The sequence below is a fragment of the Phalaenopsis equestris genome, unplaced genomic scaffold (genome assembly GCF_001263595.1).
Source record: "Phalaenopsis equestris unplaced genomic scaffold, ASM126359v1 Scaffold000279, whole genome shotgun sequence".
Taxonomy (NCBI): Eukaryota; Viridiplantae; Streptophyta; class Magnoliopsida; order Asparagales; family Orchidaceae; genus Phalaenopsis; species Phalaenopsis equestris.
In genome coordinates this window covers 154586-171430 of record NW_018164721.1, presented here as the reverse complement: position 1 = coordinate 171430, position 16845 = coordinate 154586, and the positions used below count along the sequence as shown (strand labels likewise).

The 16845-nt window shown below is 31.4% G+C and overlaps 1 protein-coding gene across 1 annotated transcript in view; it reads left to right on the top strand.

The window, feature by feature from the left end:
• Positions 1–2494: 2494 nt before the first annotated feature.
• The window catches only part of LOC110024922, a 23131-nt gene continuing 8780 nt past the window's right edge, over positions 2495–16845 (top strand). The window contains 8 exon segments of the mRNA XM_020725117.1: positions 2495–2829; positions 2999–3127; positions 3441–3498; positions 4118–4198; positions 4318–4389; positions 4473–4676; positions 4679–4725; positions 4805–4906. Of these exon segments, the coding sequence (XP_020580776.1) occupies positions 2585–2829; positions 2999–3127; positions 3441–3498; positions 4118–4198; positions 4318–4389; positions 4473–4676; positions 4679–4725; positions 4805–4906 (938 nt within the window). The 5' untranslated portion in view covers positions 2495–2584.

Below are 16845 nucleotides of genomic sequence, written 5' to 3'. Positions count from 1 at the left end.
GGAGAATTTTGGTGCAGAGAAATGCTTCAAATCTGTGGAGAATGAGTATTCTTCTTTTGCAGTTCCTAAAATTCCTACTTTATTTGTTGAAACTACGAATTTGAAACTGTTAATGAAATTTGCGGAGAATGTTTTCATTTGTTGTTCATATGCTACCCACGCTTGGAAAGTATACATTTTTCTGCTTCACAAAACATTTGGATCTATTGATTCTTGTAATTGTTTGTTTCCTTGATGAACTTTCTCGCAATATGGCTCATAATGGTGCTTCATTTTGTTGCTTGAGATGTAAAAAAAATTATTGCATTTTTTGTCATCTTGATCAATATGATCCGATTGGATGAAACTTTATTCAACGTGCCGATAACCTGCCTAAAGTATTACTCAATTTTGATAGTTTGAGTTACCTCAACAAGGGCCATTTCTTACTTGTGTTTTATCACTACATTGAATATATAGAGAGTTTGAATTCGATTGTTTAGCATATATTATGGTTTTATCCCCAATTTTGTAGGCATAGAGCTATTAAATGCCTGCAAAAACCCAAATAAACCCAATAAGCTATACATATTATAACAAGCTAGCTGATCTCTGTATCTGGATATCTACTCAAAGATAGGCAGCCTCCTGTAAGGGTTAACTGAAGTTTGTGTAGCAGCTTGGAAGGCTAATGAGATTTGTTGTTTGAAACCGTTGCTCCCAAATTTTAGTTATTGAGTATATTGTATTAGCTTTTCAATGTTATATGTTGGTTAGTTATGCTAATAAATCAAAATGATTGCAGCTTGGATGGCCCTCCTTATGGGCAACCAGTGTTATGTGATATGAATGGTAGTATTTTTTTTTTAAGAGAATGGTTGTGGCTTCATATATTCTTATGTTGAGGCTTTCGAATTTCAGTTAAAAGTTAAAATGATGGCATGTTATACGTGATAAGAAAGACTTTGGTGGTATCAACGTAAACAAAAAGGTCTGTCTTAGATATGCAAATACATAGGAATTGGGTGGTATGTATGCAAATGCACCACTTTATTTTCATCTACTAATTCAGTGGCTTAATATCATTACAGGTGCGTCACAAATACTAATAGTGCTACTTTCTTTGGAAAATTTACATGCTTTTAGTATTCTTCTTTTAGCCTCATATAGACGCCTTCTCTCTTTAACAACCTAATTTTTTCTATATGAATTTTGGGTTCCGGTAGCAATTCTCCATTGTTGTGGTAGCATTGAGGGGTCTCTATGGGGGACAAAATTTTTCCAAACAGATAGCCAATCATGCTTGAAGATTCTTCATTCCTGGTTTTGATAGAAAAAATAATAATTAGTTGGGAATAAAAAAAACACTAAAAATTTACCAAAATCATATTGATGGGATTATATCCACCTCATAAATGAGTGCCTTCTCATCTTTTGTCAAAGGGGAGGATTTCATGCGCCTGACTGCCTTCAAAAGTGCAACAGAGATAAATCACACAGTGAAAGAAAATTTTAAATTTGTAACAAAAGCATAAAAAAATGAAAGAAAAAACATTTTTAAGCTATTTGGGGATTTGAATTCAGATGATTAATGAAGCTGGAAATTCAATTTATAGGCAGCTTGGATGACCCATGTCTATTAGGGCAACCATTGCTAATAAGTATATTTTCTTTATTTCATTTATTTTTTGTTGATTTATTGTCTTTTTAAAAAGTGCAGGACTATGAGTTACACATATTCAAGGAAGTTCGACCAAGTGATGTGCTGGTGCGGGCTACCGTTATTGCCACTCATGTTACGCCAACCACATAGCTACGAGAGACAATTTTACATTTGCCCGCCGTGGGCACAAGGACAAGATGACTGCACTTTTCTTAAGTGTGCCGACAGTATGTCGGTTTCTATGACATCTCAATTGGACACCGCTGCTCGGAGTTTCTCAGTATCACGATTTCAGAATACAGCTTCTGGTTTGAGTGCTTCATTTGTACAGTATCCAAATCAGACCGGTTTGCTCAGGGTTCTGAGTGTCAGAGCCGGACAATATGGGATATGATATGCTGCTACATTTTAAAGCCAACATTATATTTTTTTTTTCTAATTATTTTAACATGTTATTTTTTCTTCATTTTTGGGTCTCATTATAGTACATATTAGTGTGTTAAAATGTATTTCATTTTCTTTTAGGTGATTGTACTTCTGTGACGTGATCTGAAATATTTAAGTGATAAATATTTGTATTTTCATCTCTTAATAATTGAACTTTAATTTTAAAAATATTTTATATTTTCATGTTCTACAATCTTCACATTTATCTTCACTTTATGATTATATTAAGAAGTTTTGTAAGCTTGTAAAAAAATATGTAAATCTGTTGTTTACAAAACGCACAAACAAAAAATCTGCAGTTTATTTAAATATGGGCAGTTTGGTCATTTATTTAAAATTAATTGTTCACAAAACACACAAATTAAATAAAAAAGACAGCTTATCGGAATCAACTGTTTATCCCGTTAATCTGAAAGCTCGAATTCTTCCCTCCAAGTTGATTAGGGATCTCATTTTTCTCTGTCCTTGACTCCTCCGAAACCAATTTCTCCACTAATGATCCTAGTAACTGCTCCGAGCGGATCCGTGCTTTTCAGAACTACACTGAATACTCATCGTAGATGCCACCGTTGTTCTTCGCGCAGAAAGTCATTCGGTCTTCGGATTTTTGGTTTTGTGTCCAAAAGTTTAATGCATCGGATGTCAGAGATTCATGCTCTAAAGGCGTCGTTGATCACCAATCCCGATGATTTCGCCGTGGGAAAATACGTTGGAGAGTACGGGTTCATGAACGTTACCAGGTTTGCTATTTTGTCTTCTTTCCTTTTCTCATTCGCCCATTTTCTTGCATTTTGAACTGATTTATCTCATTAAGTTGCAGATTTTGAGAAATTGGCTGGATGCTTCATTTGTTACTTGCTGTTCACTTCTGTTTTTTCAAGTATTAAAAGTAACATTGAAATGCTGCAGTTATTCATCTTTTCAACCTGGAGGGCCTTCTGATGCTAGAAACATTGAAGTACCAGGTGTTGGATATTCTTCGGAAGACATTGAGCGTTTAAGAATCCAAGATGTTGGAGAAGGCAAAGTGAAAATTAGGTGCTTTTTCTCTTCCTGCATTGCAATAATCGTTATATGTTTACTCTTTCATCATGGTGCTTCTACATTCCCCAAAAAACAATTTTGTAATACTGCATTTGGGGCCCAATTCCTTTGGTAGACCAATCAAAATGGGGGGTGACATTATAGTTTTATTTTGAATGAGTTTTTCTTGTTCCACCTATTAAAAAGTAGATGTATCTCAGTTTAATGTAGCATTTTTTTAAGGAGTGTATCATTATTCTTTCTATATCATAATTTACCGTTTTCCCTTATTAAACTATATTGATAATATCTAAACATCTTATTTTAGGCTTTACGAGGGAAGAGTTGTTCAAGGTCCATTAAAGGGAGTCCGAGTGATTTTTAAGGTACAAATCTATGCCTATAACTCTAGCGATATTCATATAAAGCATTGAATTTTTACTTGAAACAGGGTATATTGGTTAAGTGCCCTGGCAATATCTTTTTTTTTTCTGTTCATTAAAAGAAAATGACTTTAATATGGTTGTTTTTGTTGTGCATTAGAGTATTGGTGTGAGAAGGCATCCACCTATGAGTTTTATTCTCCAAATAATTTGAAATTTTCGTGCAAATGCAACGGCATGTTGTACAAACCATGTTTTTTAGATGTGTCACATTCATTGAAGATTCGAATAGCCCCTCATCTTCTTTGTAATTGCAATTCTTTGTGTTTGTTTCATACCTTGTATGAATATAAATACAGTTCTTAAAAGCTGATTTATTGATGAAGGTAGGTGAAATTAAGTGCATGTAAGCATTGTAATATTGCAGCTGGGCAGTTATAGAAAATTATCCAACAAGATAAATAGACATTCTATGAATGCTGCGATTTTCACTAAAAAAAAAAAGAAGATAAAGAAAAAAAAAGAAAAAGAATAAAAGAGAACTTTTGAAGAAGTTATTTGTCTGTAAGATTGCTCTCGAAGCTTCACAGCTCTGCCTCATTTCCTGAAAAGACTTATGAAGGTTTATCCTGGACGACGTGCTGGTGGCATTGAAGCAGATATGATGGCTGCTAATGAGCTGAAATGTCATTCTTTCCTTCAAGTAAGGAAACCACTAAGTGAATATTTATATATTATTCCAATTTTTTTTTCTATGATTAGCCGATATGGCATGCCAAGTGTAGCTTTCATGAGCTAATTCAATTGGAATGCATCTTGCAGGAAGATTCAAAATTTATATGTGAAAACATCCAGATCTTATTAGGAGGTTTCGAGACTAGAACTGGAGAGCAGGTTTGATATATACTATTGAGAAGAAATCGGTTGACGGGGTCTCACTAAATAAGAATTTAAAAAACAAATGTTTCATTTGCCAGTGGCTTGCCTTTCGTAATGATGGGATATATAGTGCAGCAGACTATGCCAAAGTTACTAGCGAAGTAATTTCAAAGGATGTTGCTAATACTAAAGAGACTATCTGGTCTTCTTTCAACGGGGAAGGGAAATTTAAACGTAGAAGGTTTTTTGTTACCAAATTGCTTAACGGAGCTATCAATGGGTTGGCCTTCATGCATGATCATGACATGATAGGCTACACCAGAGCATCGGCCCTGCTTCTGTTGTGCTCAAGTAATACTGAAAGATGTGCCGCAAAGCTTCATTTTAATTACAATGCAGAGCAGATGATAGACTATTTTGCTATTTGCAGTACAATATCAGAAGGAGAGGCAACATATTTAGTGCCCCGTCTCCGTGATTTAGCCTTTTCAGTTAACATCAGGTTTGTTTATTTACTACATTCCATCCTCTGAAAATTCTTTTATGGGAGTTAGAGCTTCTTGATGCACACTCAAAATCAAAGCCTCGAATATTAGCTTGATGCAACTGTCTAAATCTATTACCTTAAATGGCCCATTAGAATGTAGAAGAATGATCCAATTGAATCCAATTCATCATTATTGTGTTGCAAATGTGGTGCCTTTACGCCGGATCATTAATGTTTATAGGAAATTCCTGTTTTTTTATTGTTTTTTGTGAAAAATGAATTATTGATTTGTGGGTGTGAATTTTTCAAAGCCATCTTTTTGATGAAATACATCATCGTGATAGTCAACGGTAGTCTTATTGCAACTATTGGGTTGGATTTATTGATGATATAAGTGCAAGTTGTTATAATTGCGAGAGACTAACTTTGCTACCCGTGATTATAGTGGTGGAGGACTAAATCATGTTTTTTTCCCATTTGTTCTCAGTACTTTATGAGTACAATCAATATGGATTTAATTAGATGATGGCCTACCCTGCACAAATTCATCAGATAATTATTTTATTTATTTTTTTCCGATTCTTTTTCTACTTTATCTATCTAGTCCACATAAGTTTGCAAGGAATGAATACTTGCTTGGCATGGTTGCTTTTTGTTAAGTAATGCTAACAATATCTTTCAATGTAACTCCATATTCTATTAAGGCAGATCACCGAATTCCATAAAGACTTTTTCTTTTTAAAAATTAACTACAAAAGCATAGTAGAATCAATCTCCATCTGTAGCAAGTACCAATTAGAAGATACTACAATGAACAAAGCCAACAAAACAACCCAGCATTCAGATTCAAGAGAATTAGAATAGCAAGGAAAGAAAAAAAAAAACTAAGCATTTCCCTAAGGAATTTCTAAAAATAGCCCCCACACGAGCCAAGTTGTATTTTCAACTTCCATCAGTGTTGATTTTTACCCAACCAGAAGGCTACAAAGGCTACAAAGATTTATAAAAAAATCTAAGTAACTACAACGCTACAAAGATCTAATTGACTACAAGGTTTTATGACTACGAGGCTACAAGGATCTAATTAGAAAATATAATATTATGCATAGATTCTCTAGGAGGTCTTAATATTACAAGGCTACAGAGAACACAAGGTCTTATGACTACGAAACTACAAGGTCTTATGACTACAAGGCTGCAAAGATCTAATTGACTACAAGGCTACAAAGATCTAATGAGAGTAGTATTTTAAAAAAATCTAATTAACTACAAGGCTACAAAGATTTATAATCAATTAAAATATTAAATAAGAAAATAGAATAAAAAATTTTAAATTAGATTCAAATGATGTTTTAATATAAATAATAAATTTTAAATCTTGCTCAAACCCTTAAAGTCTTATGACTACGTGATTAGGGTTGTCAAACGACTCTTTGTTCATGAACAACTCGTGTTCGGCTTGTTAAGCAAACGAGTCAAACACGAACACACTTTTTGAGCTCGAAATAAAAATGACGTTCGTGTTCGGTTCGTTTACACCCCTACTGCCAACTATTCTTCATTAGGCACAGGAGTTATGATCATTTGGTATTATTGCATCTTTGCTTGTATGACCATTTAGTTCAATATTTTCTGTTTTGCCTTGAAAAATAGACTTGCTAGTAGGATGGATTGCTTCATGATTATCACTTTTAAATACCATGGGCTATGCAAAATAAAAACCAAAATTTTCAATAAAATTTTTTATCCACATCATTCCATTAACAACGTCCATGATAGGCTTGTTTTTACTTATCATGTGATCTAGTTACAACAATTTATTTATTTATTCTCCATGAAGCAAGCTTTCCTCCCACAAGTAATACAATATTTCAAAATAAACTTTTGGTCTTCAGTAATATCCAACATAGTCAATGTTAGAGCAAGCTACAATTTTTAAATGATATTGTTTCTGACATTTTATTATGTTTTAAAATCCTTTAGAAAACATTCAATTCTTCATCTTTGGATATAACATATGCTTACTTACCATTCCGAGAAGAAAAGAAAAATTAGGTTGAGTGAAAATCAGTCAGATAAGCTTACCAGTCCAACAAAGTAATGGGCAATATATTTGATGTTTTCCCATAATTAGCTGCATGTAAAATATTCATAGGATAGTTAGGTCTTTTTTCTTAGTGTCGGTTAACTTTTTGATTTTATTTTTTGAAAATTGAAAATAATTTTGAAATTTAATTTAATATAAAATGTATGTAGTTTGAGTTTTGAAAGTAGTATGTTTTAATTTTCAAAAAAAGAGACCAAATGGTTCTCATTCGTCTAATAATTTGCATAATCGTGCCCGATACCGCGAATACTACACATTCCCGAAAGATAAGTGCATACCTCGGTGATGGTTCCAATATTTCAAACTAAGAGTTTTGTGACATCCGTTTGACCTGCGAACATTTTATGTGTGGCCAACAAGTTTTCATATTTAATATACGAATTAAATAGAGTTTATTTTATCCGAGTTCCAAGTTTCCTTTAGAGACAAATCTCTATAGTTAATTAAATCTCAAATGACGGGAGTCACTTGAAAAAACTCTCGATAATGATCATATGTACTAGTATTCAAGAATTCAAATTAAAGGTTTTCACGGTAGGACGTGGAAAAACAAGTGAGAGTGACTCAAATAAGAACAATTATTTTTTAGGAGTTCAAAGGAAGGAAAATGTATGGGGCGTCACAGATCCTGAGGATAACCCTTAGCGATTTCCCAAACTATCCTATTTTGTGGCTGAGTTTTGAAGATGATGCTATTCAAGTGTTCAATTCTGTCAATTTTATTATTTGAGACTTACATTTGCATAATATATGACTATACAAATAATCCGCAGAGATATGAGGGTTTACGTCGTACCACACGACAACCTTGGAACCTAAGGCGAGTTAGAACTTACGCTGCACAACATGATCGTGCATGGGCCTAAAAAGGGTGAATATTTACGTCGCGCTGAACGAGCTACCTCGAAGTCCTATGGGTTGTTATTTGGACTAAGGAGAGAGATTGCTGAAGAATATGCTCTTGTTGCTCGATCCAAACTCCTTGCCGTGCTGCCTACAAAGTTGACTCTAAGCTTCTCGTCGAGGTAGCAGGTCTAAAGTTTAAGGTTCAAAAGTTTTTACCAAGTGTGTTTCAAGGTTTTGGTTTTGTTGTCATTCAAGCATTATGAGGGAGATTAAAGTTGATTAGAGCGACACCGGTTAGGATCTCACGGTTCCCTCGTTCCGGTACCACTATTTTCTTTTGAATTTATTTAATTTAAACAAGTTGTTAAGCTCCTTTAAATTGAGGAGATCTCGTTAGCAATCGCGGGTTACTTCATCCGAGGGACTCCCGTAAATTCAACATGACGTGTTTTGTTTTAAAAATGTTGTTTAATTTTTGAAAAAAAAATTATTCTGTTTTGAAAATGTTGTTGAATTTTTGAAAAACTGTTTTGTTTTAAAAATGTTGAATTTTTGAAAAAATTGTGTTGTTTTGAAAATATTGTTGAATTTGGAAAATGATTTTTGAAGAGATTTCACCGGCGCGAAGTTTGTTGTTGTCCCTTTCGTCTGTTGCAGGAGTAGCTCCGTGATCATTTAATGGTTCGTCCACGTCCAAATTTACCTCGCAAAGTTACGCCGAGAAGTTGGTATGAGAATTCTATTGTGTGTAAATTTGGTTATCTGAATGCCTAGGCACGTAAGCAAGTGGGAGTTCAATTGTATGAAAGTTTAACTATCCAAACACATACGACTCCAATCTTTTCTAAGCAAATCTAAAAAAAGCTAGGCATGTAAACAAATAAATCTGAAATATATGCATATGAATACATAATAATTCATTTGTATAAAAGAAAACCTGAAAGCTTGGACATGTAAACACTCAAAATCTGCAATCTAGACATTTAAATACATAAGAATTCATCTGCATGTAAATCCCCCTCCTCTTGCTCAAAGAAAGAAGTTTAAATGATTATACCATTGTGAACTATAAGAAATCATATAGCAGTATTTGGTTGAGTCTGAGCTCTGAAACTTTAATGGCTCTCTTTATTTTGGCTTGCTGAAGCTGAGCTTTGGAACTTTAATGATTTTCTTTATTTTGGCTTGCTGAAACTATACTTTAAAACTTTGGAATTTAGAGGTGTTTTTGCTTTAATTTGCAGGTTCACTCATCAAGTAAGTGACAGGGATTAGAATTGCTCAATTTTAGGGTGATTTGCTAGTGACTTTTGATTGATATTGATATATAGACTTCGATGTTTTGGTTGTCTGTGGGATCGTGATAAATAAGAAGTCTAGTCTAAGCCCGTTCCTAATTTAAATTCTTATACCCTAGTTTGATTTTCCATATACTTATCACTTAACTTTTATAAAAAAATATGAATGCTCAAGTTTTTCATATATAAATTGCAAATGCTTATCTAACCCATTTTCTTTATATATTAATTTGTACTATGTAATTATAATTTGTTTTAAAGCAATTAGCAGAATCAGCCAGGTACGCGTCAGTCTTTTCTTTCTTTACTACACTTTATTGCCTTCGTCTTTTCTTTCTTTACTTTACTCCACATTCTTTTCTTTCTTTAGTGTACTTTATTGCAATCTTTTCTTTTTGTATTGTATTTTACTGTAGAATTCTTTTCTTTTTTTTCTGTACTTTATTGCACAATTACTTTTTTTCTTTACTTTACTTTACCATATAGCTTCCTTTTGTTTTCTGCTAGTGCACTGTACTATACATATCCAGTTCTACGCCTGCTTTTAATTATTGTTTTTTTGGCATATTTATACAGTATCTTAGGATAGCAAACGTAGAGCGTATGCTTAGGATTAAGCCCTATAACACATAACCAAAACACACTTTTTCATTTTAACACTTTTCAAAATTCTATAATAAAACATTTTCAAACTCCAATTAACTAATAATAAAATGATTTCTTAAATAATAACACTCATAGGACTTCGTGGTTGTTTGTCTGGTATGACGTAAATCCTCACACTATCTTTCCGGATTTCGTACGGTTGTATATCATACTATATAAGTTCTAAACTCTTTTTAGGATTTCGAGGTCATCGTTCTGCACGACATAAATCCTCTTATTTTCTCGGGTTATTTGCATATAATATGCAGACATAAGTTTCAAATGTCTAAATAATTTACATGCGTGAAACATTAAATATAATTTTACTTTCAATGACGTAAAGTTAAATCATAGATTTGTTTGAGATGTCACTAAAACTTCTTCAGTATCTTTGAGATCTCACACTCTTCACTCATTTGGTTTCCAAAAATAATTGTTCCATATCGAGTCTTTCCTATTTGGTTTTTCTATAAACAATCATATAAAGCTAAATTTCAAATTCTTGAAAATAAAATCCCGATTTTAATGGAACGTTTTCTTAGGTGGTTTCGGTTGTCTATGATGTAATTAACTGTAGGGCTTGCGTCTTTAGAGAATTAAGAACCAAAATTAATCTAAACCCTGTATAATCTGTGTATTAGATAAGAGAATTTGTCGACTATAAAATTCGCAGACCAAAATAGAGTCATAAACTCATAAGTTTAAATAGTTAAACCTACTAACAAGTGATACCCTCATCTTTTGAGATGATATATCACTTGTGGTTTCGTGCTCAGTCATTTATGTCGTACCGAACAACGACATCAGAATCATAAAAATAGTTTACGACTTTTATCGTGCAATATACAATCGTATTAAATCCTAAAAGATAATGTGTGAATTTACATAATACCAGACAAACAACTGCATCCTATGAGTGTATGTTATTTAAGTCTATGGAAGTTCAGCTGAAGCTCCTTCTGCTTCTGTTGTTATCTCGACCGATGTCCGGAGATGAATCATCACTTGACTGCGTCGTTGTCTCGTTCCTAGAAAAGAGGAGATAAACCATTTTATAATTAGTTTATTGGGGTTTGAAAATATTGTTTGTGGTTTTGAAAATGTTTTATTATGGAATTTTGAAATGTGTTGAAATGAAAAAGTGTTGTTTTGGTTATGTTTTACTATTGTAAAGTATTGTATAAACATGTCAGAAAAACATTAATTAAAAGCATGAGTGCGAGTGAATATGGATTGTATATTACAGTAGGAGAATATAAAAGGAAGCTATATGGTAAAGTACAATAAAGAAAGAAAGAAAAGACTGTGCAGTAAAGTGCAACAAAGAAAGAAAAGACTGTGCACTAAAACAAAGAAAAAAAAAAGGCTAAGAAAGTAAAATACAGTAAAGAAAGAAAAGATAGACATGTATCTGTTGATTCTGTTAATTGTTTCAAAACAAATTATAATTACATAATACAAATAAATATATAAAGAAAAGAAGCTAGATAAATATTTGTAATTTATATATAAAAGACTTGAGTATGTATATTTTTTTTATAAAAGTTAAGTAATAAGCATATGAAAAATCAAAATGTGGTATAAAAATTTAAATTAGTGATGAACACAGACTAAACTTTTTATTTATCACGATCCCACAGACAACCAAAACATCGAAGTTTATGTATCAATATCAATCAAAAGTCACCAGCAAATCACCCTAGAATCGTGTCATTCTAATCCCTGTCACTTAATTGATGAGTGAATCTGTAAGTAGTATCTGAACTTGTAAACTAAATGTGTAATGTATCTTTATGTAGTATTTGTTGTTAGTATCTGGTGTCAGTTCACAAATCTCTTAAGAAATGGTTAGAATTACCAAAGACTCGAAGGATGAAAAAGGAAATCTTTAATTGATTATTGATTAAAAAATTTCAGCTATAAAGAAGAGCTGATAGTGATTCTTGCATCATCACCTTTATCTTGCTTTTCCAACTTATAAACCACTTTGATATTCCATATGCATTAATGAAAGAATGAGATAGACAAAATATAAATTTTCAAAATTAATCTACATGTTAACGTTTCTCTATTTTAGCATCCACATTAACAAGTTGCTAAACATTTTTCATGATAATAAGACTTATACACATTATAAAGGAGCTAGTGATCCATCCACTACCCTCAAATATGGTTCAAAATATAAAATAAAGTTACTGTAACTTTCAAAATGATTCATAACAATAAAAAAAACGCTGCAGCTTTTCCATTTTAGGCCACGAAACAGCTAACCGCAAATCCTTTCCAAATTCGAATTATAGGTTGAACCAAACTAGCTAAAGTCTCCAAATCCAACATATAAAACAAAGTGAAGCCAACTACAACCTCTAAATCCAACGTATAAAGCAAAACCAAGCCAGTTACAACTTCATCATAACCGAATTATAAACAAAACAAATCAGTTATAATCTCTTAAATATCCAAAGGAAAGTTTGGCTTCAGCAAACCCAAAACAAAGAAAACCCCCAGATTTCCAAAGTTCTGCTTCAGCAAGCTAAAGCAAAGACAACCACCAATTTCCGCTTTTCGGCTCCAACAAATTAAAGCAAAAACACCTCAAAATTCCAAAGTTTCCCATCCACATTAACAAGTTGCTAAACATTTTTCATGAAAATAAGACTTATATACATTATAAAGGAGCTAGTGACCCTCAAATATGGTTCAAAATATAAAATAAAGTTACTGTAACTTTCAAAATGATTCATAACAATAAAAAAAACGCTGCAGCTTTTCCATTTTAGGCCACGAAACAGCTAACCGCAAATCCTTTCCAAATTCGAATTATAGGTTGAACCAAACTAGCTAAAGTCTCCAAATCCAACGTATAAAACAAAGTGAAGCCAACTACAACCTCTAAATCCAACGTATAAAGCAAAACCAAGCCAGTTACAGCTTCATCATAACCGAATTATAAACAAAACAAATCAGTTATAATCTCTTAAATATCCAAAGGAAAGTTTGGCTTCAGCAAACCCAAAACAAAGAATACCCCCAGATTTCCAAAGTTCTGCTTCAGCAAAGCTAAAGCAAAGACAACCACCGATTTCCACTTTTCGGCTCCAGCAAATTAATGCAAAAACACCTCAAAATTCCAAAGTTTCGAAGTATAGTTTCAGTAAACCAAAATAAAGAGAACCATTAAAGTTCCAAAGCCCAACTTCAACAAGTCAAAATAAAGAGAATCGTTAAAGTTCTAAAGCTCAGATTGAACAAGCCAAAATAAAGAGAACCAACCGATTGTAGTTTTTTTATTGAGAATCAGAAAACAACTAATGTCGTAGCTCTCCACACTATCTCTTAGGATTTCGTACTACCGTATATCATACGATATAAGTCCTAAACTCTTTTTAGGATTTCGAAATTGTCGTTTAGTACGACATAAATCCTCCTATTTTCTCGGGTTATTTGCTTATGATATGTAAACATAAATCTCAAATGTCTAAATAATTTACATGACTGAAACATTAAATATAGTTCCACTTTCAAAGACGTAAAGTCAAATAATATGTTAGTTTGAGATGTCACTGAAGCTTCTTCAGTACCTTCAACATCTCATACTCTTCACTCATTTGGGTTCCAAAAATACCTAAGATGTAATTAACTATAAGGGTTTGCCTATATAGGGAATTAAGAACCCAAATTAATCTAAACCTTGTCTATCTGTGTATTAGATATGAGAATTTGTCGGCTATAAAATTCGCAGACTAAAACAGAGTCGTAAACTTTTAAGTTTAAATAATTAAGCTTACTAACTATTAGGTATATGAAATATATTTGGTCCTTTTGTTTTCCAAAAAATAAAGAATACCATTTTCAAAATCTTAATTACATTAAATATATTAAATTTAAATTTAAAATTTTATTTCTTTTTTAAAAAAAGGCTGACATTAATAAATAATTTTACAAGCCTAAATGAACTAGCAATTAGAATTACAATAAAGCCAAGTCAAGTTGGACGCCACATGGATCACATGGCTTAATCATACTACAAATACATGACTCGAGCTTGAGCGGAGCCTTCATATATATTTTTACACTTGCTGAATTTTTTCTATAATTAAACTTGGATTGTATATGCATAAATTAATCAAACAAACCGAAACATGCTAATGAATAAGCTAAGAAATCGAATGATTACTTAGCTTATCGTATTAATAAATATTTTTAACTTCAAATAAATAAGCAATTCAATAAATTTGGGATTAATATGTAACTATTTGACACCAATTAAGTATGTGATAAATAAATATGTTTTAACGAACTTTCTTGCAATCATATGACATAAATATAATCAGTTTTGTTTATTAAATAGAGAAATGAAAAGGAATTGTATTAGATCATCATACAATTTCCTGAGTAACAAATGAATTAATTTGAAAATATCATAAAACTCAATAATTAACATAAATACTTATCTCGATAACAAGCATTCCATGAGAAATAATTTTACATCAACTCCTCAAATTGATTGCATCATATTGATTTTACAATGGGCAAGGTGATTTACTACATCTAGGAAAGTCAATGAATCATATAATTGCAATTCTTGAAGGGTAGAAAGTGACTATCTTGAAAAATATTCTTTTGAACTAGCATTTATCAAATCAGAATTGTTTATAAGGTTGACATTGACAAAATCCATTCAAAGCGGCATTTTTTGAAGCTAGTAAATAAATTATGCTATTATTATGTTATAAGAAAGAAACAGAACATTATCTGATTGTTTTAATCTAGAGTTAAGATTTTGAAGATAAGCATGATGTTAATTTTAGGTAGAGAAAAACATTTAACGTAATACACGCTGTCATAAAATTGAAGCAAAAGTAGCAAGAGATATAATGTTCAAAGCTCTTATCAACCTTGGACTTTTTCAGGCTCCTTGCCTTCTAAGGTTAAGATGATGTGCTCATAGAACTCTTGTTGATGCATCAAATGTAGTTGTTTTAGAAAAAATAGTAATATAGCACGTGCTTACTTCTCACAAGAGACTCACATGGGTCACTACATTTATGTGCCCTCCCTCAGATAGGTCACTTGAGGTATCGGAAAAATGATAGAATTTGAACGCGTGTATCTAGAGGTGAAAATAATGAGATAGAAAATTACATAAATAAGAGATGAGAATTAGTAAAGTAACTTAGATTAATAAATAATATAAAATATGTTATTATTGAAATAAGTAATAAAAAAAGTTATATTTAATTAAATTTTTATTAAATAATAGATGAACTACTATTAAGCTGAACAAAAAAGTTTTAAAAAGTTACTTTTTGAAAGACAAATAAGTATATTCATGAATATAATTAAATTGGACTTATGTTCAAATTTTTTTTATGTAGCCTTCGAGTTTGTACTAAGCATTTAAGTTTATTTAGGGATCATTTTAGATCATTTTGTGTTTTTTTTTACTTTTTAAATATATATTCATTTAGTGTTTTTTTTAATGTTTTATTTTTAATTTAAAAAAAAAACACTCAAAATAACTTTTTAGTTTTTGAGTATTTTTAAAAACATCTACTAAAACCACCACCCTTATCACTAACCATAGAATGTTGGTTTCCTCCCACGTTTGTCGCATGCCAACTATCACTGCTTGCTGCCAATTAATATTTAAATAAAACATTTTTTATTTTAAATACCAAATATGTTTTGTTTTAAATCAAAGAATAACTGAAACAAAATAAAATAGAAAAAAAAAAGATATTGAATGGCCTCCTAACTACTAACTTGAAAGAGTTTTAATTTAGTTAAGTTTGAACTATTCGTTGAGTGCATAGTTTCACCTGCAACCAAGGTTTTGAAAACCGGACGGAATATTGAACCGGTAAGATAAGAGGTTCAAGGTTCAAGGTTCAAAGGTTGAATTGGGGTTGAATTGAGGTTGAATTGAGGTTGAATTGAGGGTTCAACCGGATGACATAATAAATCATAAATCTATTTAAAAAAATATACAAATGATGTAATAATAACATAATTGATGTTTTAAAAATTTTGTTGTGAAAATAATATAACATTGTAAAATCATCTCTCCAATCAATTTTGCCAAATTCTTTTTTAATAGTGGTATATTTTGAAGGTGATATTAAAGATTTGAGTGTTATGTTTATAAATATGCAAGTTTAGGTTTTAAATATTCCCATAGAAAATTTGAGGGTTCATCTTCATATTAATTTTCTTTCGAGTGATTTTAAACGAATTATTCCCTAAAACATAAATATAATTATTTATAAATAAATAATTTATCAAATTATTTTAATAAGAATGAAATTTTCTTATATTTTAATACTTTATATAATACATACTAATAATAATTTGTTTAGGAAAATGTTATTATTAGCAATTTTTTGTTAAAAAATTTATCATTATTAATATTCATAATCTTATCTTGTTCATGAAATTCTATTTTTAACTTTTAGGTAAAAATATATATTTTTAATAGAAAAGATATTTTATTGAGAATATTTCATGAAAAAAATATTGTATGAATTTTATTAATCACGACAACAATAACTGAAACAATAACGAACATTTATCCCACTAAGTGGGGTTGGCTAAATGAATCACTTTCTCCATTATGTCCTATTGAGTGTCATATTTTAATTTAATTCTAGTAAATTAAGATAATTTTTTATATAATATGCCCAAGGCTTTCTAGGTCTATCTCTTCCTTTTTTAACATAAATAGAATCTTAAATATCTACTCTCCTAATTAGATCATCAGATGGTCGACGTTTAATGTGACCAAACCATCTAATACGACTCTGTCTAATTTTGTCCGCCACTGGAGCTGCACCAATTCTATCAAGAATATATTTATTTTGCTTTTTGTCTCTAAGTGTAAAGCTACTCATCCACTTAAGAATTCTCATCTCAACAACACTTAACTTAGTTATATGCTTCTCTTTTAAAAGCCAACATTCAGCTTCATAGAGCATTGCAAGTGTCATCACCCTCTAATAAAATTTTAGTTTTAGTCTAAGCAGTGCTTTTCTATCACACAATAGACCCAGAGCATTCCTCCACTTCAACCAACCAACTTGAATTCTACT